The sequence below is a fragment of the Camarhynchus parvulus genome, chromosome 29 (genome assembly GCF_901933205.1).
Source record: "Camarhynchus parvulus chromosome 29, STF_HiC, whole genome shotgun sequence".
Lineage (NCBI taxonomy): Eukaryota > Metazoa > Chordata > Aves > Passeriformes > Thraupidae > Camarhynchus > Camarhynchus parvulus.
In genome coordinates, this window is record NC_044599.1 from 2,106,755 (window position 1) to 2,134,137 (window position 27,383).

Below are 27,383 nucleotides of genomic sequence, written 5' to 3' on the forward strand. Positions count from 1 at the left end.
TGCCTGCCCCAGCTCCCAGCCCGGGGCCTGCTCCAACGGCCTGGGAGTCCTCAGGGCACCCCTCGGCTTCTAAATCCGGGTTTAATTGGGTTAAACTGACATTTAGGGCTTCCAAGTGCAGTTTAACTGGGCTAAACCTGCATTGAGGGCGTGCAAGTCCAGGTTTAACTGGGGTAAACCTGCGTTGAGGGCGTGCAAGTGCCCCCCTTGGCTTCCAAGTCCAGGTTTAACTGGGCTAAACTTGCATTGAGGGCTTCAAAGTGCCCCTCTTGGCTTTTAAGTCCAGGTTTAACCAGGCTAAACCTGCACTGAGGGAGTGCAAGTGTCCCCCTTGGCTTCTAAGTCCAGGTTTAACTGGGCTAAACTGACATGAGGGCTTCCAAGTGCAGGTTAACTGGGCTAAACCTGCACTGAGGGTGTGCAAGTGCCCACCTTGGTCCAAGTCCAGGTTTAACGGGCACCGCATTGAGGGCTTCAAAGTGACCTTCTCGGCTTCCAAGTCCAGGTTTAACTGGGGTAAACTGACATTAGGGCTTTTAAGTCCAGGTTTAACTAGGCTAAACTTGCATTAAGGGCTTGCAAGTCCAGGTTTAACTAGGCTAAACTTGCATTGAGGGCTTGCAAGTCCAGGTTTAACTGGGCTAAACCTGCATTGAGGGCTTCCAAGTCCAGGTTTAACTGGGCTAAATCTGCATTTAGGGCTTGCAAGTGCCCCTCTTGGCTTTTAAGTCCAGGTTTAACTGGGGTAAACTGACATTTAGTGCCCCCCTCAGCTTCTAAGTCCAGGTTTAACTGCACTAAACCTGCACTGAGGGCTTGCAAGTGCCCCCCTTGGCTTCTAAGTCCAGGTTTAGCTGGGTTAAACGGACATTTAGGGCTTGCAAGTGCCCCCCTTGTTGTCTAAGTCCAGGTTTAACCAGGCTAAATGTGCATTTAGGGCTTGCAAGTGACCCCATCAGCTTCTAAGTCCAGGTTTAACTGGGTTAAACTTGCATTTAGGGCTTGCAAGTGCCCCTCTTGGCTTTTAAGTCCAGGTTTAACCAGGCTAAACCTGCACTGAGGGCTTGCAAGTGCCCACCTTGGCTTCCAAGTCCAGGTTTAACTGGGCTAAACTGACATGAGGGCTTCCAAGTCCAGGTTTAACCAGGCTACATGTGCATTTAGGGCTTGCAAGTGCCCCTCTTGGCTTTTAAGCCCAGGTTTAACTAGGCTAAACTTGCATTGAGGGCTTGCAAGTGCCCCCCTTGGCTCCTAAGTCCAGGTTTAACCGGGCTAAACCGACATTTAGGGCCTGCAAGTGCCCCTCTTGGTGCTGAATGCAGGATGAAGGGACACGTGCATGGGAAGCTCTGGCTGAGATGTGGCTCAGGACAAGCTGGGGGGAACAGGGGACCCCCAGCCCTGCTCCCAGGGCAGACCCACGCTGCCAAAAACTCCTCTGGGGGGTGCAAAGCAGCTCCTGAAACGATTCAAAACCCCACACTCGTCACTTTGTACAAGGTCACGGACACACAGGGAATCGGGGAGAGGGACACGCGGACAGGGACACAGACAGCAAGAACAGAGGGACTGAAATAAAGACAACCCTGGCAGCCAGAGCAGAGATGAAACCTCACCTTTGAGAGCAGGAGCAAGGTCAGAGTAGAAACAGTTCCAGTGTAAATCGAGCTGTGCATTTGGTTTTTTCTTTTCTTTTTTTTTTTTTTTTTTTTTTGCAGTGATTTCTTTACAAACCAACAGGTCAAGAGGTAATAATTAGAGATTGTTTTTCTGCTCTTAGAAAGAATTAACAATATTCAAAAAAGTTAAAATCCAGACCCTCCCAGAAAACAATAATTATAATAACAACAATAACAACAACAACAATAATAATTAAAAAAATAATAATCAAAACCACTCCAGTTAAAAGTTATGGCTTCAGAGTTCTCTACTGCAGACACTGACCTGACCTCCACACCACAGATCTTCCTGACTGCCAAAGTCACCAGGGCAGCCACAGCTCTCACTTCCAGAGTCTCTGTAGTCACCCCACCTCTCCCCCACCTGGATTCGGCCTTGAATCAAAAGAAAACCCATGCAGATCCCCCCACCCCACACTGAGACACAGCCACTTCCACACTAGGAGATATTTATACAGCGATATTAAAAAGATGGATGTTGATTTCCCCAGCCACGCCTGCTGTCAGATCCTGCCCAGCCCCTCTGGGAGCACCCCCAGAACTCAGATCACAGAATCACAGAATGAGCCAGGCTGGAAAAGACCTTTGAGATCATCAAGTCCAACCTAAGACCTAACCTAACACCTCCTCATCAGCTAAACCATGAGTGCCATGCCCAGTCTTTTTTCAAACACGCTCAGGGACTCCTGCACCTCCCTGGGCAGATGATTCCAGCACCCAATCACTCCTTCAGTGAAGAATTTTTTTCTGATGTCCAACCTAAACTTTCCCTGGGGCAGCTTAAGGCTCTGCCCTCTTCTGTCAGTGGTTGTCTGGAAGCAGAAACCAACCCTACATGAGCACAGCCACCTTTAGGGAGTTGTAGAGAGGGATAAAATCACCCCTGAGCCTCCTGTTCTCCAGGCTGAGCACCCCCAGCTCCCTCAGGGCTCCTCACAGGGTTTGTTCAAGCCCCTCTCCGCTCTTTGCATCCTTCCCAAACTGAGGGGCCCAAAACTGGACACAGCACTTGAGGTGTGACCTCACCAGTGTCAAGCACAGAAGAAGAATGATCTCCCTGCTCCTGCTGGCCCCACCATTCCTGATCCAGGCCAGGATGCATGGCCACCTGGCCATGGTGCTGGCTCATGTTCAGCCAGGCCACTGTCCAGCCACTGTCCTGCTGCATCACCAGGCCCCCAGAAATCTGCCTGGGTGGTGGAACTGGGAATTGTGTTCCCAGGAGAACTGAGTCCCCACAACACCTGTTCCCCCTCCGACACAACTCAGCTCCCCTCTACCCAAGAATTACAAACCCCAGGGGCTCAAGACAAAAAAACCTGGATTCCAGGAGTGATTCTCAGTTCCTTATTTGTTTCATCTTTAAAAAAGGGAAAGGTGCAGCCTCACCAGTGTCAAGTACAGAGAAGAATGATCTCCCTGCTCCTGCTGGCCACACCATTCCTGATCCAGGCAGGAGCCATTGGGCATGGCCACCTGGGCATGGTGCTGGCTCATGTTCAGCCAGGCCACTGTCCAGCCACTCTGTCCTGCTGCATCACCAGGCCCCCAGGGTAACAGAGTGGGGAACTGAGTCCTGCGCTCCTCCACAACACCTGCTCCACCTCTGACACAACTCAACTCCCCTCTACCCAAGAATTACAAACCCCAGGGGCTCAAGACAAAAAAAAAAACCTGGATTCCAGGAGCGATTCTCAGTTCCTTATTTGATCTTAAAAAAAGGGAAAGGTGCAGCCTCACCAGTGTCAAGTACAGAAGAAGAATGATCTCCCTGCTCTTGCTGGCCACACCATTCCTGAACCAGGCCAGGATGCATGGCCACCTGGGCATGGTGCTGGCTCATGTTCAGCCAGGCCACTGTCCAGCCACTGTCCTGCTGCATCACCAGGCCCCCAGAAATCTGCCTGGGTAATGGAGCTGGGAACTGAGTCCTGCACTCCTCCACAACACCTGCTCCACCTCTGACACAACTCAACGCCCCTTTACTCAAGAATTACAAACCCCAAGGGCTTCAGACAGAAAAAAACCTGGATTCCAGGAGTGATTCTCAGTTCCTTATTTGTTTCATCTTAAAAAAAAAGGGAAGGGGTGGCAGTGAGGCAACCTGATGGGACGTTGTGGCGGCGCCCATCGGGCAGCCAGGGATCCGCTCTGCAGCAGCCTGTCCAAGCTCCACGAGGCTCACAACTCAGCACGGAGAGCACCAGCAAACAGCTCACAAACGGGACACTCGAGATTTGCACATGCACAGGAAGCACGGACAGAGATGAGCCACCCACAGGCAGAGACACCGCACGGCTATGGAGGAGATGACCAGGCACAGGGACACGCGCACCTCGCGCATGCACACACCGGGGCGGCCCCGACGGCCGTCAGGGAGCCCACTTGGACTTTTTCAAGCTTAAGAAAAGGAGGGGGAACGGTTGTTGTGAAGCTGATCAACTGTTCCGGCTCAGCCTCTTGGAAGAGAGCACCATTTGTTTTGCTTTTTCTGCATGAACGTGCCAGTCCCTGGAAAAATCCTCGGAGTACGGCAAGAAAAACCTTCCCTTTCCCTTCCCGCTCCCGGCACCGAGCACCCGGGGCTGGCTCCGACCCCACCAACGGGTGCTCGACGCACACTGAACTTTACAGGGATTTCCTTTAAAGGAACAAAGAGTTAGGATCATGGCTGAGATCCCTCGGGTGAAGTCCCTCTCAAGTCTCCACGCTCTCAGGAGGTGATCACAAAAGGTTTTGGATTGTTTCATACCCAAGCAGGGAAGAGAGCGGTTCCGTAGGCTCCGTCCCCCTGCCTAGCAGCCTGCAGGTCCCGCTGTCTGGTTGTAGCAGTAGGTTGGGCTGAAACACGAGGTAGGCCTCCATCACATGTCTACTCTAGCACAGCAGCTCCTGTGCAGTTTCCTCCTGTTGAGGCTCAGAGCCTAAATTTTCACATCTTCCTGGACGCTGAGCTGGGAGAGGGTTTTCTTGATGCGGAGGGCAGTGAGCCGAGCCGCTCCGTTGGCGTACCAGCACTCTCGCATCATCTTGCCCATCACCCGTAGTGCCTGGCCAAGAAACGACAGCAAATGTCAGTGCTCTGCTCTCCCCCTGAGCCCACGTGGGCCTGCCAGGCTGCAGCTCTGCCTGGGCACTGACACGGCCCCCACATCCCCCAAAATCAGAGCGCACCTTACAAAAGTTGTTACCCTATCCTCAGGGAGTCATGGAATGGTTTGAGTTGGAAGAGACCCCAAAGTCCATCTCATTCCATGCCCTGCCATGGGCATGGACACCTTCCACTACCCCAGGCTGCTCCAAGCCCTGTCCAGCCACAGAAGGGGCACCCCCAGCTTCTCTGGGCATCCTGTGCCAGGGCTCACCACCCTCACAGGGAAGAATTTCTTCCCAAAATCCCCCCTAACCCTGCCCTCTGGCAGTGGGAAGCCATTCCCTCTTGTCCTGGAGCTCCTTGGAAAGATTCTCCCCTCCTTTTTCTTGCAGACTTCCTCCAAATACTGCAAGGCCACAATCAGGTCACACCAAAGCTTCTGCTCTCCAGGCTGGACAAGCCCAGTTCTCTCAGCCTTTCCTCACAGGAGAGGAATGGAGATGAAAGCAGACCTCACCTCGTAGCTCTGCCACCAGTTTGGGATGTTTGGCCGTAATTTCTGGTCACACACAACCTTCCTCATCTCCTCAATAGAAGGATCAGAGGGTACAAGGTCATAGTAGGGAAGCTGATACTCCTCATGGATACCTGAAAGGCAGAGCAGGGAAAAATGAAATTCCTGGGAACAGGGACCACGGCCACTGTGCTTGCTAAAGACAGACGGACGGAGGTTTGGGCTCCATGACTCACTGCTGAGATGCGTCAACACTTTGCAGTTATTTAGAACAGAAACGAAGAATCTGGAATTGGAGCTAACAAGAAAAATTCAGGGAAATAAAATGCAGCTGCCTAAACTGGAACAGAGTCAGCAGGCTGGGATCAACACCTCCCAGCAAGGCGCCAGGGTCACTGAATCTCCACGGCAGTGGGACTGTCACACGTGGGATGACGCTGCAGCTGCACGTGCCAAGACATTTATACTGATCTGGGGGAGTCCCCCACCAGTCAGCACCAGCATTTCCTGAAAATCCATCCAAAGGAACATCAGCCACCACTGGGAGCACCAACAGCCTTGACCCAACGCTGGCTGGGCTTAGCAGCAGTCATGAGTCACTTCTGTTACCTCCCTTGGTGACAACACCCAGGGCCATGTCCTCCCACAGCCCTGCTCTCCCTCAAACCTCCCAAACCTGATCAAACCTCCCTCCTCCTGACCAATGGAACCCCAATTTCCCAGGAGCAAGCATGGCCACTGGCCCAGGCACACAAAGGACAGGACATTTACCTCCTGCGTTGCACCTTCGGGCAATCTCCCAGTAGACCAAGCCCAAGGCGTAGATATCAGCACATTTAAATGAATCAAAATGTTTCATGTTGATGGTTTCATCCAAGACTTCTGGGGCCATGTATCTGCACAGAGAAAGGAAAAATATTTTCTTCCTGAAAGGGAATTCTCTGGAAGACAGCAAATTATTGGTTTTCCCACACAGCACTTCCCAGCAGAAAAAACTCTGCTTGGCATCAGAACAGAACTGGGCTCTGTGATCTAAGAGAGTGAAAAAAAATAACTCAAGAACAACAGCAAGCTGGGAAAAGAGGTAGAAATGTCCCAAAACTACATCAGGCTCCCACCAGAAGGTCCCAAAGGCTTTAGTGAGGCCAACCTTGTGGTTATGTTTCAATGAGCTCCTGGTGCCAGGTTTACATGGCTGGCCCACACCCTCCAGCATGGTGACACCTGGAACATCCCTTTGGCACCAACTCAGGCATAAAACTGATGCTGCAAAACACTGGGAAACGTGAAATTCAGAGAATTCTCCCAGTGCTCAACCTGCAGCTCAGGCATTTCCAGCCACCCAAATACCTTCACCTGCAACATCCCTTTGGCACCAACTCAGGCACAAAACTGATGCTGCAAGACACCAGGAAATGCTAAATTCAGAGAATTCTCCCAGTGCTCAACCCAGAATTCAGGCATTTCCAGCCACCCAAATACCTTCACCTGCAACATCCCTTTGGCATTAACTCCAGCACAAAATACACTGCAAGACACCGGGAAATGCTAAATTCAGAGAATTCTCCCAGTGCTCAACCTGCAGCTCAGGCATTTCCAGCCACCCAAATACCTTCACCTCGAACATCCCTTTGGCACCAACTCAGGCACAAAACTGATGCTGCAAGACACCAGGAAATGCTAAATTCAGAGAATTCCCTCAGTGTTCAACCTGCAGCTCAGGCATTTCCAGCCACCCAAATACCTTCACCTGCAACATCCCTTTGGCATTAACTCCAGCACAAAACACACTGCAAGACACTGGGAAATGCTAAATTCAGAGAATTCCCTCAGTGTTCAACCCACAGCTCAGGCATTTCCAGCCACCCAAATACCTTCACCTGCAACATCCCTTTGGCATTAACTCCAGCACAAAACACACTGCAAGACACTGGGAAATGCTAAATTCAGAGAATTCCCTCAGTGTTCAACCCACAGCTCAGGCATTTCCAGCCACCCAAATGCATTTTCCTACCTTTTGGTTCCAACCCTTTGGTTGGGGGCGATGTCGATGGTGTCGGTGACGGAGTCGTGCCGGACGGCCAGGCCGAGGTCAGCGATGGCACACGTGCCGTTCTTCTTCACCAAAATATTCTTGGATTTCAGGTCTCTGTGAGCAATCCCAGGTTTTCCTAGCAGAGCAAAATAAAAAGCACCGAGGGTCTGTCATAGACATCTTTTATGAAAAATCCTTTTCTTTAGGATTTTTCCTCCTGAGAAGCTGAGAGGCCTCAGGAACAAGACGTGAACAATGGTTATCTGCTGCTCTGGAATGCAACAGGTGGATCTGTGATTGGTCTCATGCAGTTGTTTCTAATTAACGGCCAATCACAGTGAGCCGGCTCGGACTCTCTGTCCGAGCCACAAGCCTTTGTTATTCATTCTTTTTTTTTCTATTCTTAGCTAACCTTCTGATGAAATCCTTTCTTCTATTCTTTTAGTATAGTTTTAATATAACATATATCATAAAATAATAAATCAAGCCTTCTGAAACATGGAGTCAGATCCTCATCTCTTCCCTCATCCTCAGACTCCTGTGAACACAGTCACAAGGGTCAAGCTGGGGAAATCCATTTGTTGAACTGGCACAGAGGCAGAACCAGATTTCAGGGTGTTAAACCCGCTGTTGCAACACTTTTTCCTGTTTAGATTCATAAGGAACAGAGCAGGGAAAAGCTCCAATTGTACTGGAATGCTCTTCCCAGGGAGGTGGTACAATCACCATCTCTGGATGTGTTTTAAAAAAGACTGGACGTGGCACTTGGTGCTATAGTCTGGTTGAGGTGTTGGGGCATAGGTTGGACTCGATGATCTTAGAGATCTCTTCCAACCTCATGATTCTGTAATTCTGTGATTCTGTGATTGATTCTGTGATTCTGTAATTCTGTGATTGATTCTGTGATTGATTCTGTGATTGATTCTGTGATTCTGTGATTGATTCTGTGATTCTGTAATTCTGTGATTGATTCTGTGATTGATTCTGTGATTGATTCTGTGATTCTGTAATTCTGTGATTGATTCTGTGATTGATTCTGTGATTGATTCTGTGATTGATTCTGTGATTCTGTGATTCTGTGATTCTGTGTTTTGGAGGCGCCACTGATGCAGTGGCACGCAGAGGCCTCAAGAGGGATGTAAACTCCACATCCCAGCATAGGTGCAGACGTCAGGAGTTTGTGATTCTGCTTCTGCCTGTGCTCACATCCCACCCAGGCAGTGCCAATTTTAGGATGGGATGTGAAATGGTGATATAACTCCTGGGTTAACCCACTTCACAGCCAGCCAAAGCAATCGCTCTATTTCTGCTCCATAACCACCAGATGAAGCTGGGCTGACTCAGGCAGGGTTTGCTGCACAGCACATCAGCTCCCTTCAGCAATCCTGCTTTATCCTCCCCTCAAGAATTCCCAATTTCCCAATCCAGTTTTTACCCTGAGTGCCCACGATCTCCATGTGCAGGTGGGCCAGCCCGCTGGCAGCAGACAGGGCGAGCTTGATCATGCCCTCGATGGTCACCGTGTAGCGATTCAGGTAATCAAAGAGAGAGCCGTGCTCGTGGTAGTCAGAGACGAGCCACAGCTGAGTCCATGTCCCATTATCTGCAACAGGAAAGAGATGAAACTCAGGCAGATCCAGAGCAGGGATGGCCACTGAGCATCCCACAGGTTTTTGGGACAGGGCAGAGCTGCTGGGTAAGGCTGCAGCTCAACAGGGGCAAGGAAGAAATGGCTCAAATCAGCCATAGTGTGGCCAGCAGGACCAGAGCAGTGATTTTCCTCCTGTGCCAGGCACTGGTAAGGCAACAGCTCGAATTCTGGAGTAGTTTTGGGCAGTGTAGAGACCCAGAGAAGCTGAATTAATCAGCTTTAGTCCCCATGACAGGAAACATGTGGAGGTGCTGGAGTGTGACCAGAGATGGACAATGGAGCTGGGGAAGGGAATGGATAATTCTGAAGAGGAGCTGAGGGAGCTGCAGGGCTCAGCCTGAAGAAAAGGAGGCTCAGGGAGGACATTCTCACTCTGATCAACTTCTTGACAGGAGGATGGAGGTGCTGGAATGTAACCAGAGATGGACACTGGAGCTGGGGAAGGGAATGGATAACTTCTGAAGAGCAGCTGAGGGAGCTGCAGGGCTCACCCTGAAAAAAAGGAGGCTCAGGGGGGACCTTTTCACTGATCAGCTTCTTGACAGGAGGATGGAGGTGCTGGAATGTAACCAAAGGGGCAATGGAGCTGGGGAGGGGAATGGATAATTCTGAAGAGCAGCTGGGGGAGCTGCAGGGCTCAGCCTGAAGAAAAGGAGGCTCAGGGGGGACCTTCTCACTCTGATCAACTTCTGACAGGAGGATGGAGCCAGGTGGGGTAACAAGCAACAGGACCAGAGGAAATGGCCTGAAGTCACACCAGGGAAGGTTTAGATTGGAAATTAGAGAAAACTTCTTGGAAAGAGTGGTGAGGCACAGGAACTGGCTGCACAGTGGTGAAGCCTCTGCTCTAGGCTTGAGGCACCTCTTACCTTTGTTATCTGCAGCAATGAATCCCAGGATGTTCTCGTGCCTCAGCATCACTGTTTGATAGATCTCTGCCTCTCTGAACCAGGAACGTTCCTCACGTGACGAGAAGATCTTCACAGCCACGTCACCCCCACGCCACCTGCCCCGCCACACCTCCCCAAAGCGGCCTTTGCCAATGATCTCCTGAAGGACAATCGTTCGAGCCACCGTCCGCTGGACAAACAGAGGCAAGCCTGGGGACAAGGAAAGGAAGGAATCAGTCCCTGGGGTGATATAAGCCAGGTCTCAAAACCTCTCGGGGATTTATTTCACACCCAAGAGAGCTCGGCTACCTTAGATGGCATAAAACCAGCAGGATGGCTTCTGTGGTAGTGCTGGAAACAGAAAAGTTTAAATAAAAGGCAAAATAACAAAACTCTTTACAGAGAAAACCCGAGCTGGGTGCAAGAGGGAACAAACCCAAACTCCACTGATGTAAGGGTCTCCTTGAGTCAGGTCTCATAAGCTCTTGGAGATCTACACACCCAAGATAGCTCAGCTACCTTAGATGGCATAATATCAGCAGGATGGCTTCTGTGGTGGTGTTGGAAACAGAAAAGTTTTCATAAAAGGCAAAATAACAAAGCTCTTTACAGAGAAAAACCAAGTTAGGTGCAAGAGGGAAAAAACCCAAACTCCACTGATGTAAGGGTTTCCTTGAGTCAGGTCTCATAAACTCTTGGAGATTTATTTCACACCCAAGCTACCTTGCACACTCAGCTGCCTTAGATGGCATAAAATCAGCAGGATGGCTTCTGTGGTGGTGCTGGAAACAGAAAAGTTTTCATAAAAGGCAAAATAACAAAGCTCTTTACAGAGAAAACCCGAGCTGGGTGCAAGAGGGAAAAAACACAAACTCCACTGAGGTAAGGGTCTCTTCGAGCTAGGTCTTGTAAGCTTTTGGAGATTTATACACACCCAAGATAGCTCAGCCACCTCAGATGGCATAAAATCAGCAGGATGGCTTCTGTGGTGGTGTAGGAAATAGGAAAGTTTAAATAAAAGGCAAAATAACAAATCTCTTTACAGAGAAAACCCAAGGTTCTTGCTGCTGGTAAAACACCCCACAAAAGCAATCAGTTCTTTTGTTCTCTTCTTTTTCTAGTGAATTGCTCAGGTGGGACTTTTTGGCTCCTGTCCAATTGGCTCTCCTTAAATTTGAGGTGAAGTCCCTCAGGTCCTATGAGGTGTCTTTTCACCTCACTGAGGAGAGAAACTTCTGGGTTTATCTCCTTTTTAAGGGGACAAAGGACAGTTTGGTCACTCTGTCAACAGGGGGCACATTCCTACACTGTGGTAGCAAAAAGCTCCTGAAACCCCCAAGGCTGAAAAATGTCCTCAAATCCAGCAGGATCTACATTTGATAATAACTGGGAGCCTGAACAAGACCCAAACCAGGGAATGGTGGCAGCTCCTGTGTGGGATGTGCCACTGCTTGGGCAGCATCTGAATTTTGCTTTGAAGCAGAGATCCAGCAAGAAGCAGTTGGGGAAGTTGTGCCCCATGACTGATGAAAGGAACTGCAGCCTCAATAGGCAAAGAATGGAACTTGAAGTCAGTTTCTGCTAAAAAGCAGAAATCCCCCCAAATTTATCTTAAGAAAAAAAGACTCCCAACATCACTGCTGTTGCTCACAGAAAGCACTGAGCTTACCTGCCCAGAGTGTACATAGAAAAGATCCCAAATATTTCATATATAGCAGCAGATGTGCTGCTGAAGGTTTATTCCCTGGTCAAGTCACATTCTCTGCCTCTGTGGATTTTCCTACAGTTTCCATCTGCTGCAGAATTCCTTATATTCTTTAACCTAACTACCTTCCTAGTTCAAAGCCACCACTAAACTGTGACTTTCCATCTATTCTGGGGATTCCTTTCAAGTGCTACAGAAGCAAACACTGCACATCACCCACCTGGGAAGACCCAAGGGTTCTTTGGGATGAAATGAGCTGTGCAAATGCACTATTTGCACTGTAAAATGTTGATCTGCTGGGATCTTCCCCATTTTCTTGCAGCTTTGATGCAGGTGACATCCAACAACACACAGGTTAGCAGTTAATGGCTGTTTTTCCAACCCAAATCCTGTTTCAAGGCTAAACTGGGAACAGATGCAGCTGTTTGCTCTTGCAGTTAAGGAGGAGTTTAACTATTGCTCCTACCTGAACAGAAATGAGACTGAATTTAAACATCCCTTCAAATTCCTCATGACAGAGCCCCTGAACAGGCTCTGAAGCAGCAAAGCTGTGGCAACCACCAGCCCAAGGAGACAACTGCAAGTTCTCACTGGTCACGTCCCATCATCTCGCAATACCTGAGCCAGAGCCGGAGGTGGAGAGATCATAGACCAGATCTTGCAATGTCTTGTCCTTGGAAAGGCACATTTCACAAGAAGGATCTTCCATGTCCAGCCTCTGGCGGTTGTGATAGACCCGTTGGTGGTGGTGGAACACGAAGACCACGATGATCATGACAACAAACACGAGGAACACGGGCCCGGCGATCACCGCCACCAGCTCCACCGGACCCCAGCTCGACGGGGGCTCGTTGTCTTTCAGGTGTCCTTGGCAGGAGAGAAACAGACATTTTGAGAAAATTATCATTGCTTTGAGGACTTTTGAGTGTTTTACTGCTCTCTCAGAGCCTGGACAATTTTAGCCTGGGGACATATTAAATAACAGTGTTAAGGTGGGGCTGGTTGTCAAGCAGGCAAAATGCAGCTGAAACCCCAAAAAGAAGTTTTGTGGGATCAGGGATTATGGGCTGTTCATTCACTCTCTTAGACAGGAATGTGTTCTGGGCTGATTTTCCAGAACACTCTGCAGTTCACCTCCCATTTGAACTCAATCAGTTGGCCAGGGCTCCCTGCTCCCTCTTTCCCTGTAACAGTCAGTGAACTTGTACCTGAAGACAATGATTTGTTGTTTTGAGCACAGATGAGACCTCCCCACTGCTCCCAAGGAAAATGACTCTGCAGTCTTCCCAGCACCCACTAAAAACCAGCCCAAAACAGAAAGTAGGAGGTGTGAGGAAGCAGCACATGCCCTCTCTGTCCCGGGGATGAGAAGCAGAAGTTTCCCACACCCTCACTCAGAGGCAGGGCTGCTTCCCCTGCATGTGTTCTGAACACAGGCACCTTCCTCCCCACACACTTTGCTCTGAAGCTGCTGCAATGTTCCTCTACTTGTGCTCAGCACTGCAAAGATTTGGAGTCTTGGAAGGGAAGCAACACCAGGTGATGAAGGCAGGGGCAGCTCAGTGACAAAGGGAACACACACATTCCCATTTGAATTTGAAGTAGTTTGTTATTTCCACTTTACAGATGAAGCAAATAAACCCAGCGCTCAAGTTCATGCAGCAACTGAAGGGAAGAAGTGAAAACAGGGCTGAGAACTCCAAATTCCCAATCCCAAACAGACAGCTCCTCTCCTCCCACTTCAAACACATGATTTATCTCACTCTCCACTTACCACTGGGAACCATTAAATCAATTTTGTTGCAAAAATCGGAGTAGCAGCAGTGAGTGTTACGCAGATCCTCTGAACTCAGACAATAGAAGGGTTTCCCAGCAGGAATCAATTTTGCCTCAGGAATGCAGGTCCGAACGTGGTGTTTGACACCATCCAGGTTGAAGACTGAGACCATGCAGGCACCATCCGTCTCACACGTGGAGTTGGCTTGTTTGCAGTCAGAGCACAGACATGTCAAAGCTGAAATCAAAACAAGATCAACTCCTTAAAACCCACAGAGAGCAAAAGCTTGAAGGAGAGGAAACCTTCTTTAAATTCTCCATTTCAAGAGCCGCTCTCAAGCTCTGGAAGAACCGGCTCTGCAAACAGCACAAGTCATACTCAGTATTCCAGACCTGCAAGAATCCAATTTCAGCATGAAACAGACTGTGGAGGCAGAGGAGCCTTTCCAGGAGCTGCTTGTCCAGGCAGCCCTTTGCCAGCCCCTGTTGCAATCACCACCAGCCATGACCCAAGTCATGCCTGCAAACCGGGCGAGATCCGACTGAGATCCTCTCCCAGCCCAACCTCAGGTCAGACTCAACCCAAACCCAACAATTCCTGCAACTGACTGGCCTGATTGCACCTGGGCTGACTGTCCAGGCTCCCTGGAGCTCCTTAATCTGGGCTGGCAAGGGACCACCAACCATGACCCAAGTCATGCCTGCAAACTGGGCGAGATCCGGCGAGATCCAACCGAGATCCTCTCGCAGCCCAACCTTGGGTCAGACTCAACCCAAAACTCAACAATTCCTGCAACTGACTGACCTGATTCCACGTGGACTGAGTGTCCAGGCTCCCTGGAGCTGCCTAATCTGGGCTGGCCAGGGATGATCACCAGCCATGACACAAATCATGCCTGCAAATCAGGCGAGATCCGGGCGAGATCCTCTCCCAGACCTACCTTGGGTCAGACTTAACCCAAAACCCAACAATTCCTCAAGTTGACTGACCTGATTCCACGTGGGCTGAGCGTCCAGGCTCCCTGGAGCTGCCTAATCTGGGCTGGCAAGGGACCACCAGCCATGATCCAAGTCATGCCTGCAAACTGGGCGAGATCCGACTGAGATCCGACTGAGATCCTCTCCCAGACCTACCTCGGGTCAGACTCAACACAAAAATCAACAATTCCTGCAACTGACTGACCTGATTGCACCTGGGCTGAGTGTCCAGGCTCCCTGGAGCTGCCTAATCTGGGCTGGCAGGGACCACCAGCCATGACCCAAGTCATGCCTGCAAATCGGGCGAGATCTGACCGAGATCCTCTCCCAGTCCAACCTCGGGTCAGACTCAACACAAACCCAACAATTCCTCCAACTGACTGACCTGATTGCACCTGGGCTGAGTGTCCAGGCTCCCTGCTGGCCAGGGATGACCACCTCAGCTCGGGGAGACAGGGAGCAGCTGGCAGAGGCCAAAGCAAACCCAATCCCAAGTGACTGCACGAGCCAAGCGTGCACGCCCAGCTAGATCAGCCACTTATTTAATAACTGCTTTCCTGATCTGAGACACTACCTTAGGTCAAATAAATTCCTGGCTTTTTGCCTGCTCTCCACAAAGATTATTTGGATAAAGAGAAGGAGAAACTCCAAGGCAGATTCCCACATTTTTCCACCTCCCAGCTGCCACTGTACTTTTCTCAAGCTGCCTGAAAAACTGTAAGCAAATCCTCAGGCCTTGCCATCCTTGGGAACAAAGAGGAATCCAACAATGTCAAGAAGAAGAAGGGTGGGGCTTGTTTAGCAGCACGCTGGGTTTTCAGCAGCTTTCATCAGCTCTCCCAGCCTTCCCAGAGGGAATCCAAAACATGTCCTTACCCGCTGCAGAAATGGGCTTTCAGGTAGGGAGGGTGTGAAGAAGGCTTTTAAAAGATACAAGTGCCCACAGTTAACTCTGTCCAAGCTGATCTAAAATCCTCTCAGTGCAAAGTCACGCACAAAATCACCCTCAACACTTGTGTGTGGGGCCATGCTACCCTAAGCTTAATGAAAAACAAGCTGGTCCTGATTTACTCAGGGTTCCTTCAGGAGGAAGACACCCATTAGCCCTTATCCCAGAGACCTGGGTAAATCAATCAGGCTAATTGCATTACTATTCACTTAATTCTCTCTGGACTCTGCTCCTCCTTTTCCAGCTGCTGCTGTGAGCTGTTTCAGACGGGCTCAATGTGGGTGCTGGTTAGTTTGGAATCAACAGATTCAAAACTGCAGTGAAAAGCCAGTGATGAGAGCCAAGGGAAGGGCTGGAGCTGTGTCAGGAGAGGTTTAGGATGGGTACAGGGAAAGGTTCTTCCCCCAAGGGTGCTGGGCACTGCCCAGGCTCTCCAGGGCATGGTCCTGAGGCTGCCAGGAGTGTTTGGACATTGCTCTCCAAAAGGCTGGATTTTGGGACATCTCCACAAGACCAGGACTGGATGATCCTGGTGGGCCCTTTCCAACTGAGGATATTTCATGATTCTGTAGCTCTGTGATCAAAAGCTGAAGAGCTGTGGAGTGAGACACCTTTAAAAAGCATCATAAGCAAAGGGAACTTCCTACCAGGTGCTCAGCACAGGCCAGAGAAAAAGGACAGAAAACGGACAGGACAGACTGATCTGTGTTGAGAAGGGTGGAGAACATCCACAGATTCTGAAGATTTTGAGAGGAAATGTTGTAATGAAAGGGGAAAAAAACCTCCATTAACATGCACTTCAAACAGCTCCAAGATCAGGGTTTTCCCATGGTCAGCAGAGTGCAGAAAAGACAATTCTGAAAAATACATACACTTGGGGGAACAAAGGTTGGTGATAAAGGAGATTTTATGAAAATCTGAGATGGCAAAGAGCACCCAGGGCACATTCCTGCCTTCATGTCTACTTAAAAGGAAATGGTCTTTTCAAGCATCTCCCTTATTACTTATCAAAAGCTCGAGGTACAAATTAAAAACATTTAACCCACACATTTTTCACTGTGTAGGTTCTTTTCAGTTTGATTTAGATACAACAAAACTGAACTTTGTTCCTGTTAGACTCATTTTTGAGGTCTCAATTCCAAGATTTAGGCTGTGGCAGTTTTGCTTCCAGAAGCTACAAAGCAAACAAAACACTTCAGTGCACTAATAAAACTGGTTTTGTAAACTTCTGAGTGAATTATCTGGCCTGAAACTGAGCATGCCTTTGAGAGGGAAAGCAGAGAAGCAGGTCGTGTCTGCTCAGTCTCATTTGCAGGATTAAAAAACAACAACAACAAAAAAAATCAGTTTACCTGCAAGGTATGATACCAGAGCCCCAGCTTGGAGACAGAGGGAGATCCTTATCTGCTCTGTGCAGAAAGCCAAAATTTCCTGCTAAAGGAGGGGGATGCCCCACGGCTCCACCTCACCCTGAGACAACTTCACCCCCCTCTGAGACAACTGCTCTTTTTCAACTTTAATTCTGATGTTTGCACCTCAAAAATCCCCACGGTCAGAGAGCAGCTAGAACAAAGAGAATGGAGCCTTCAGCACACACTGTCCTTCTCTCCACCTCTCAGCAGAGACCCCTGAGGGGCTTTCCAGGTATTGTTGGGCAGAACCTTCAAGCTGCAGGCAGGAACTCTCCAATTTTCTGTGCGTGCCAGGGAGGAAAGGCCTGTCTGCAGCGGGGCTCACTGGGAAGCTCCTGGCAAAGAGGAGAATTACAGAGCGACTCATGCGGGTCCAGCAACTCCAGTTTGCTTAAGCAGAAAGGCAAATTCTTCTATCAGAAACTTATCAGAAGCCAGGAAAAAACAAACTGTTGTTTGCCCTTGGGTGGGGGACAGAAGGTGGGCAGGGAAGCAGAGCCCCTGCTGGTATCTCCTGGGTGCCCTGAGAGCAGCCAGGGCAAAGCAGGAGACAGGAGTGGATAAAAGGATTTTTCATGCCAACAGCATTCTTTTTTCCTTGGGGAAGAAAAGCTCCTATTGAGCCAAACATATAATCTACTTAATAAAAAACCCGCCTGGGCTGAAGGAAATAGATGGGGTGAAGGGAAACAAAGAGCAGTTCCCAGAGCCAGGGTGGTGCATTCCCCCCTTGCTCAGGCTGCGTGGAAGGAGCTGGAGCTGGAGCTGAGCCCGCTCGATCTGCTCGCCACCCCGACACCCAGAGCCCAGCCCAGCCCTTCAGAGACACTGCCTGAACAAGCCCAAGGTTCAGCTGCAGATCCTGTGCATGAAAAGCTTTCTTCTCACTGGAGGGATGCAGCAGGTTGGAGCAAACCTTGCTGTGATTCCATCCGAGGCTGGGCCTCACTGCTCTTCCCCAAAACCTGAGAGACCACTCAGCACTGACTATAAACCCCCAAAAAAATTTATTTATTGGCAGTGCTGAGTGACCTCTCCTCAATCCTTGACTAGCCCAGCCCAGGGTTTGACTCCTTCAAGCCCAAGAGCTGCTTCTGCTCCCCGATGAGCTTCCTGGGTTATAGCTCTGAAAGGATCCTGGGCACAGAGGTATCCATATCCCCCTACACCAACCAGAAAAGGGGAAAAAAAACAAGGGCTGGCTCTCTCGCTCCAAACCCCCCCATTAAAACAACCTGTATTCCCAAAATGGATCTAAACAAACATGAAAAGCTTTGTTCTCACTGGAGGGATGCAGCAGGTTGGAGCAAACCTTGCTGTGATTCGATCCAAGGCTGGGCCTCACTGCTGTTCACCAAAACCTGAGAGGTCACTCAGCACTGACTATAACCAAAAAAATATTATTTATTGGCAGTGTTGAGTGACCTCTCCTCAATCCTCAACTAGCCCAGCCCAGGGTTTGACTCTTTCTGCTCCCCATGAGGTTCCTGGGTTACAGCTCCAGCTCTGAAAGGATCCTGTGTACAGAGGTATCCATATCCCCCTGCACCAACCACAGAAAAGAGGAAAAAACAAGGACCAGCTCTCTCCCTCCAAACTCCCCCATTAAAACAACCTATATTCCCAAAATGGACCCAAACAAACATGAAAAGCTTTGATCTCACTGGAGGGATGCAGCAGGTTGGAGCAAACCTTGCTGTGATTCCATCCGAGGCTGGGCCTCACTGCTCTTCCCCAAAACCTGAGAAATCCCTCAGCACTGACTATAAACCCCAAAAAAATTTATTTATTGGCAGTGCTGAGTGACCTCTCCTCAATCCTTGACTAGCCCAGCCCAGGGTTTGACTCCTTCAAGCCCAAGAGCTGCTTCTGCTCCCCATGAGGTCCCTGGATAACTTTGAAATGATCCTGTGCACAGAGGTATCCATATCTCCCCCTGCACCAACCAGAAAAGGGGAAAAAACCAAGGGCTGGCTCTCTCCCTCCATTAAAAGCAACCTGTATTCCCAAAATGGATCCAACAAACTTGAAAAGCTTTGTTCTCACTGGAGGGATGGAGCAAACCTTGCTGTGATTCCATCCGAGGCTGGGCCTCACTGCTCTTCCCCAAAACCTGAGAGACCACTCAGCACTGACTATAAACCCAAAACCATTTATTTCTTGGCAGTGCTGAGTGACCCCTCCTCAATCCTTGACTAGCCCAGCCCAGGGTTTGACTCCTTCTGCTCCCCCAGGTTATAACCCCAGCTCTGAAAGGATCCTGGGGCACAGAGGTATCCATATCCCCCTACACCAACCAAGAAAAGGGCAAAACCAAGGGCTGGCTCTCTCCCTCCACCCCATTAAAAGAACCTGTATTCCCAAAATGGATCTAAACAAACATGAAAAGCTTTGTTCTCACTGGAGGGATGGAGCAAACCTTGCTGTGATTCGATCCAAGGCTGGGCCTCACTGCTCTTCCCCAAAACCTGAGAGACCACTCAGCACTGACTATAAACCCCAAAAAAATATTATTTATTGGCAATGTTGAGTAACCTCTCTTCAATCCTCCACTACCCCAGCCCAGGGTTTGACTCCTTCTGCTCCCCACAAGGTTCCCAGGTTATAACCCCAGCTCTGAAAGGATCCTGGGCACAGAGGTATCCGTATCTCCCCTGCACCAACCAGAAAAAGGAAAAACCAAGGACTGGCTCTCTCCCTCCATTAAAAGCAACCTGTATTCCCAAAATGGATCCAAACAAACAGGTGGGGGGCTGTAGATTTGAGCTCTGTGCTCCAGGGAGATTCAAACACAGAGCTCTGACAGGCAAAGAACATTTCTCCTCCTTTCCCAGCAACTCTCCCAGCTCATTTTGCACGTATTTATTCTCACACGGAGTTGCATGTGTCAAGATGTCTCTGCAGCTAGACAGGGGAAAGTTTCACAGCAGAATCTCCTCCAATGGTGTTAACCACCTTTTGGAATACATTTTCCAGCATTTCCCAAAGCTGTGCCTAAGAAAGATGCCATTTTCTCAGGGCTGAACTCTACCTGATCAATATGGATGAGGATAATTAACCTGAAGATGATCATTGGTAAAATTGCCAATAACCACCCACGTATTTACCAGATAAACAGATTTTTTGCAGGGATTGTAGCTGCTGTTCTTTTTCAACAGTTTGAATTGAGGCTGGAAGAATGATTCCCCTGATTTTGAGGGAACAGGAGCTGCAGTTGATTTTGTCTTTGTGCAGCACCAAACTTAATGAGCCCCACTCTGGGAGCACCAGTTTCATTCTGCAGCAGAATAATGTCAGCAACAGAAATGGGGAACAATTGGCTTTGTAGCTCTGCAGCTTCTTTGGATGCTTTAATGAAGAGGGACGTGTGTAAACATGCTTGGAAGAAAGAAATACCTGTCAGTGTCTGGCTCTGTGCTGTGCCAAAATAAAGAGCAACCTGTATCACACAGGGTTAGGAATTCATGTCCATTCCCTCGTGGTGAGGGAGCTCAGGTGTGTCCAGGAGTCCCTGTGTGCTCCTTTTTCAGATGGATAAAAGAACAGAGCTCCAAGGAAAAAAAAACAGCTCCCTTTTCCCAGAGGCAATGATGAGGGGACACAGCTATGTGATGAAGGATTTAAAGAATTAAGATTTACTTTCCATTATATTATCATGGAATATTATTATTCCATTATATTATCATGGAATATTATTATTCCATTATATGATCATGGAATATTATTATTCCATTATATGATCATGGAATATCATTATTCCATTATATTATAATGGAATATTATTATTCCATTATATTATCATGGAATCCTGGAATGGCTTGGGTTGGAAGGGACCTTAAAGCTCATTTTGTTTCACCCCACTGCCATGGGCAGGGACATCTTCCACTATCTCAGGTGGCTCCAAGCCCCCTCCAACCTGGCCTTGGACACTTGCACAGAAGGGGCAGCCCCAGCTTCTCTGGGCTACCTGTGCCAGGGCCTCACCACCCTCACAGGGAAGAATTTCTTCCCAAAATCCCCCCTAACCCTGCCCTTTGGCAGTGGGAAGCCATTCCCTCTTGTCCTGGAGCTCCTTGGAAAGATTCTCCCCCCTTTTTTCTTGCAGACTCCATTCAAATACTGCAAGGCCACAATCAGGTCACCCCAAAGCTTCTGTTCTCCAGGCTGGACAATCCCAATTTCCCCATCCCTTTCTCACAGGAGAGGTGCTCCATCCCTCTGATCACCTTGATGGCCTTTCATGCTCATTTACCCTGACTGTTGTGCTGCTTGGTGTCCCCAGTGGGGACCTCTCCACCCTTGCTGGGATAAATGCAAGTCCAAAGTGACTCCCCAGGTGTCCCCTCCAATTCCCTGCACCCACTGCCCCCAAAATCCAATGTTAGGCCAGCTCTGGATGCTGTCACTGCCCGTTTTCCTCACTAAGGAGCTGGAGAAATGAGCCCTTCCATAGCTACAGCACCACCACCTTAAGCACCTTCCCTACATCTCACTCCCCTTCCAATTTCTCCTCCTTTTTGGATCAAAACATTTCTCTTTTTTTACTTCTTGCTGGTGGCTTATGTTATCTACTGACCCATTGCTGCTACAGTTAAAATTAGCTGCAAAGCACTATGAAAAACAAAGCACTTTAAAGCAAGTCATCCAGAAACTCAGCATTATCCTGGGATATTTCAAGTTGGAAGTAAGAGTCTCAACTTCTTTGAGCTGGCTGCAATCCCCTGGCACAGGCTGGACCTGACGTGAAGGCAGCAGGGCTGAGTAGAAAACACACGAAATGGAAACAAAAGGGAAAAAAAAAAAAAAAAAAAGGAGGCAGGAAGAGTGTGGCTTTAAAGTGCAGAACTTTCCCTGCATCTACTCCAGGAACACAAAAGAGCTTCTGAACGAATTGTAAATAAGGAATTGACAGGAGTCTCATCATTAAGAGGTTAATTAGAAGAAGCCTTGATGTTTCTGCTGTTGTTCTTCCACCCAGAACACAGACACACGGCTCCCCATTCCCTCTCTGGGCTCTGGTCTGACACCTATTTTGTGTTTTAACTTGTCAGGAAACCAGTTTAGGAGCCAAGAGACCACACACACACTGGGGCTGGGGAAGAACACCCTGCACACCTGATGCCCAGGTTTATCAACAAGACTTCAGACCCATCCTGGCTTCTCTCAGGCTTTTCCGGAGTGGAAATTGTTTAACATGTGGCCAACATCCCCACATCCAGCAATCCACACTTCCAAGAAGGCCACAAAAAGCAGCAAGACTTTATCAAGAGGGTTTCAAGTGCAGGGAAAGCTCTTTTTTTCCTTGAAAAATAAATAAATTTTTTCTGAAAATAAAGAAATAAACAGTGGTGCACAAGAGAAGCACAGGGCAGCTGAGAACCAAGGGTTTAAATAAGGAGTTGCCACCCAGAATTTCATCTCTATAAAACAGAGAAGCAATTCCTGCCTGCTCTGCTCAGGGCAGGACACATTCCCCCTGTCACCACCCAGTGAACTTTGCTTGCTGCTAAGAGAACTGACGTTTGACTCGGGCTCCTTTCGCAACAGCCATTTCCGGAGCATCCACTGCTGGCAGGGAATCCGGGGGAAAGAAAAAATAAAAAACAACCCAAGCTGTCTGGCCAAGGAGCTGGACGAGTTCAAGAATGCTTGTTGGACACTGTTTTTAATTTCCAGTTAGAGAAAGGCTTTCTTGGAAAGTTGTAACGTATAACTTACGGACCACGCAGAGTTCGCCTGATTTAACTGGGTAAATATTTGAAGCAGGTGGTGTTAATAATAAAATCTGCTGCCCCAAAATTATTCCCCCAGGGTGGGTTTTTGATTTATTTCAAGCAAAGCCGACCTGCAACACCCCTTTGCAAAGGAGACATGATTATTTTGCTTTTTTTTTTATTTTTAAAGAAGGGGCCAGGGGAGTGTTGTGTGCACAGGAGCAGAGGTTCCTGGCTCCCCAGCACTGCAGAAATTCAGATGTTTTCCCAAAATAAGTAGCTGTTAAATCTCTGCAATGAGGCACAATAGCGAGGGCAGCCCCAGCATACCAAACGTGCATCGTGGCTGCTGGAGCACAGAACAATTCCCAGGGTGATCCCTGCCATTCTGCACCTCATTCCATGAGTGCAGCTCCCTCCAGCCCGGGCTGAGCTCACACCTTGCACTGAATAAAAGCGGAAACAATAATCACTCATAGAGCCCAAAATCAAAGGCACCGAGAGTCGCCAAGTTTCCAGGGGATTTGTACAGTCAATTGGTCCTTTCCTGTTTATTAATTATGATTTTTTTTAATAAACAGCAGTTTTTAGCTAAGTGAAAGCCTGAGAACAGCCGTGCCACGAGTCTCATCTGATCCTGCCCTGCCACTTATCACAGAGGAGCTGAAACACCCTTGTAAGGCTGGGGTTCCACCAAAACACAGCTACTCTCCTCCCAAAAGCCCATTTCTATCCCCAAATTCCCAGAACTCCCAGGTAAACCCTCACCTGCTGCCCAGGTGAGGTTTGAAGCCATTTTCTGTGCTCTAACAAGCCCAGATCTGCACACACACACACAGAGTTATTACCCTCTGACCATCAGGTGGGAATGCAGAGCACAAACTGTGAGAGGTTGGGGAGGAGAAAAATATTCCACAGTGGAACCTGTCAGGACAGGTACCTGAGTTACACAACAGTGATCACCCCGATGGCCACAGAGCTGGACTGCTCTGGGAAGCCCTGAGCACCAGAGGCAGTGGCCACCAGCCTGTCCTCTGTCCCCAGGAGATGTTTTCCTCTGGGAAAGTCTTTCCTCCACTTCACCCCAAATCAATTTCCTTCCTAAAACTGGAGCTGAGATCCTCTGCTTGCCCCAAACCTGCTCCTCCCAAACCCAGAGCTGAGACCCCTCACTCTTCCCCCACGAGCAGCAGAAGCAGGGAAAGGAAAAGGATCAACACGGAACAAACAACCAACACAAAGAGTTCTTCCTCCCTCACCTCCCTCCAAACAAATATTTACAGTTGCTCAAGTCCAGAAGCTCGGGGTATGGAAAGGTTTCCTTAAAAGCCCAAACTGCAGATTGCAGAGGGCTGGATGGTACAGACACACCTCTGGGCACGGGGGGCTGCCCAGTTCACCCTGACGTGAGCCATAGGATAATGGGAGGAGGCCACAAACTCCAGAAATTCCACGACAACACGGTGGCACTTCCCACCTTGGGCTGATCCACACCTCTGTGACGAGCCCAGAAAACACCTCTGAGACCCCCAAGCCCATCCTCTGTGAAACCCATAAATGCCAATTTTCATCGGTATCTCCCAAAACCAGGCTGACAGCTCCCAGATCTCCTCCCAAGGTGAGCACAGGCATCTTCAGAGCATCCCTTGGCACTGCAGGACCCCCCAGCACTGGGAGCCACCCCCAGCCCCAATTGCTGCTGCCTCTCCCCAACAAATCCCCATCCCACAGAGCCCCAAACCAGCTCTGGTTCACACAAACCACGCACCCCTGTGAGTCCCCCAAACATCCAACACATGTCCTTGATGCCATCAGAGTCCCCCCTGATTTCAGAACCCCTAACCCCATAGATCCCACCCCAAATCCTTCCCTTCACCCCGAAACACCCACACCTATCCACATCCCCCAAACACCCAACACATGTCCTTGATGCCATCAGAGTCCCTCCTGAATCCAGAACCCCTAACCCCATAGATCCAACCCCCAAATCCTCCTTTTCACTCTGAAACACCCACACCTATCCACATCCCCCAAACATCCAACACATGTCCTTGATGCCATCAGTGTCCCCCCTGATTTCAGAACCCCTAACCCCATAAATCCCACCCCAAATCCTTCCCTTCACCCCAAAACACCCACACCATCCATGCCCCCCAGCCCAAACACCCAACACATGCCCTTGATGCCTCCAGATTCCCCCCTGATTTCAAACCCCCTAACCCCATAAATCCCACCCCCAAATCCTTCCCTTCACCCCAAAACACCCACACCCATCCACGCCCCCCAAACACCCAACACACATCCTCGATGCCTTCAGAGTCCCCCCTTCTTCCAGACCCCCTAACCCCATAAATCCCACCCCCAAATCCTTCTTTTCGCCCTGAAACACCCACACCCATCCACGCCCCAAACCCCTCCGGGGCCTCCTCGCAGCCTTGGGGGCACCTCCAGGCCCCTCCAACCCTCTCGCCTCCCCCACCCCACGATCCATCCCCCCGCTCAGTTCAGTCCCTCTCACCACCCTGGAACACCCACCCCTGTGTCTCCCCGCCCCCAAACTCCTCAGGGCCTCCTCACACCCCAAGCCCTCTCTCAGCCCCTTTCCCTCACCCTAAAACCTCCCCTGGGCCTCACCCCACAGCCGCCCGCCCCACAGCCGCCCCCAGGCCCCGGCTCTTCCCCCTCGCTGCCCTCAGCTCCCCGCATCGCCTCCCTCCCGGTTCTCCCCATCGTTCCTCGCTCCCCCTCACGACCCCTCCCCGGTCCTCCCCGTTCCCCTCACGGCGGGGGCGGGGGCGCCGCCATGTTGTGCCCGGTGCGGGCCGGGTCCGGCGCCGCCGCTCACTCACCGCGGGCCCCGCCGAGCGGGCCGGCCAGGAGCAGGAGCAGGACGGGCAGGAGGGCGGCGGGGATCGGCGGGGAGCGGCGGGCGGCGGGAGGGGCCGGAGGGAAGCGGGGGGCCCGGGCGGCCATGGCGGGGACGCGCCGCGGCCTCGGAGCGGAGCGGCCGCAGCGCCGGCGGGAGGGGGAGCGGGGGCGGGGCCAGGGGCGGGGCTAAACGGGAGGGGGCGGGGCGAGCCCGCGCGTGCGCACTCGGGAAGGGAGGGGGGGACAGCGGCAGGGGAGGCCGGGCTGGGGAGGGGAGATAAGGGGGAGAAAAATGTGAGATAAATGTGAGATAAATGTGTGATAAATGTGTGATATGGGTGTAAGATATGTGTATGATAAGCGTGAGATACGTGTGTGATACATGTGTGATATGGGTGAGGTATGGGTGAGATAAGTGTGTAAGATATGCGTGAGATATGGGTGTGATAAATGTGTGATATGGGTGTAAGATATGTGTGAGATACGTGTGTGATAAGTGTGAGATATGGGTGTGATATGGGTGTAAGACGTGTGAGATATGTGCGTGATGTGTGTAAGCTGTGTGTGATGTGTGTGATATGGGTGTGATATGTGTGAGATACATGTGTGATAAGTGTGAGATATGGGTGAGATATGTGTGTGATAAGTGTGCAAGATATGTGTGAGATACGTGTGTGATGTGTGTGAGATATGGGTGAGATATGTGTGTGATAAGTGTGCAAGATATGTGTGAGATACGTGTGTGATAAGTGTGTAAGCTATATAGATGTGGGATATATGTGTGTGGTGTGTGTGACAAGTGTGAGATATGGGTGTGATAAGTGTAAGATGTGTGTGAGATAAGTGTGTGATACGGGTGAGATGTGTGTTATATGTATGATGTGTGATAAGTGTATGTGTGTGATGTGCACGTGTGTGATTGGTGTGTTCAGGTGTTTGTGTGTGCAGTTGTGTCTGGTGTGTGCACAGTGTGTGATGTGTGTGTTCAGGTGTTGCTTGTGCCTGATGTGTGTGCACAGTGTGTGTGCAGGTGTGTATGATGTGTGTGTGCAGGTGTGCAGGTGTGTGTGCAAGCATGATTTGTGTGTGCAGGTGTGCAGGGTTCATGTGCAGGTGTGCAGGTGTGTGTGCAAGCATGATTTGTGTGTGCAGCTGTGCAGGATGCATGTGCAGGTGTGTGTGCAGGATGTGTGTGCAGGTGTGCAGGGTGTGTGTGCAGGTGTGCAGGGTGTCTGTGTCCATGTGTGTATGATGTGTGTGTCCAGGTGTGCAGGGTGTGTGTCCAGGCATGCAGGATGCGTGTGCAGGTGTGCAGGTGTGTGTGCAAGCATGATTTGTGTGTGCAGGTGTGCAGGATTCATGTGCAGGTGTGCAGGTGTGTGTGCAGGTGTGCAGGTGTGTGTGCAAGCACGATTTGTTGGTGTGTGTGCCTGATGTGTGAGTGCGTGTGCCCTGCTGGGGCAGGCAGGCGCTGAGCCACCCTGGGCCGGGCACCCCAAACCCGGGCAGGGCACTGCAGACCCCGAGCAGGGCACCCCAAACCCTGGCAGGGCACCCCAAACCACAGGTAGGGTACCCCAAACCCTGGTAGGACATCCCAAGCTCCAGACTGAGCACCCCCAACCCTGAGCAGAACACCCCAAACCACCATCTGAGCACCCCAAACCCTGGTTAGGGCACCCCAAACCCCAAGCTGAGCACCCCAAACCCTGGTAGGGCACCCCAAACCACAGGCTGAGCACCCCAAACTCTGGTAGAACACCCAACATGAGCACTCCATTATAAGCACCCCAAACCACCATCTGAGGCACCCCAAACCACCATCTGAGCACCCAAAACCCCGGTAGGGCACCCCAAAACACAGACTGAGCATCTCAAACTCTAGGCAGAGTACTCCAGATCCTGGGTAGGGCACCCCAAACCACAATCTGAGCACCCCAAACCCTGGTAGAACACCCCAAACCACAATCTGAGCATCCCAAACCCTGGGTAAGCACCCCAAACCCCAAGATGAGCACCCCAAACCCCCAAACCACCATCTGAGCATCTCAAACTAGACCCCAAACCCCAGCTAAGCACCCCAATAGACACCCCCAGACCCCATGAGCACCCCAAACC

At 50.2% G+C, this 27,383-nt stretch overlaps 1 protein-coding gene across 2 annotated transcripts; it reads right to left on the reverse strand.

The window, feature by feature from the left end:
* Window positions 1–2,652: 2,652 nt before the first annotated feature.
* Window positions 2,653–25,391, reverse strand: ACVR1B (activin A receptor type 1B). 2 transcript variants are annotated; one of them, XR_004061432.1, is made up of 10 exons: window positions 25,247–25,391; window positions 13,343–13,582; window positions 12,187–12,435; window positions 9,843–10,073; window positions 8,758–8,925; window positions 7,302–7,458; window positions 6,059–6,183; window positions 5,291–5,421; window positions 3,502–4,729; window positions 2,653–3,155 (listed from the first exon to the last, which is right to left on the reverse strand). XR_004061432.1 is itself a non-coding variant. In XM_030967228.1 (9 exons), exons 1-9 carry the CDS (start codon window positions 25,368–25,370, stop codon window positions 4,604–4,606), a joined length of 1,551 nt encoding a protein of 516 aa, XP_030823088.1. In that variant the 5' UTR covers window positions 25,371–25,391; the 3' UTR covers window positions 2,653–4,603. The 2 variants fall into 2 exon arrangements, 1 of the variants encoding a protein (XP_030823088.1); XM_030967228.1 differs by having other exon boundaries at window positions 2,653–4,729.
* Between the last annotated feature and the right edge of the window lie 1,992 nt (window positions 25,392–27,383).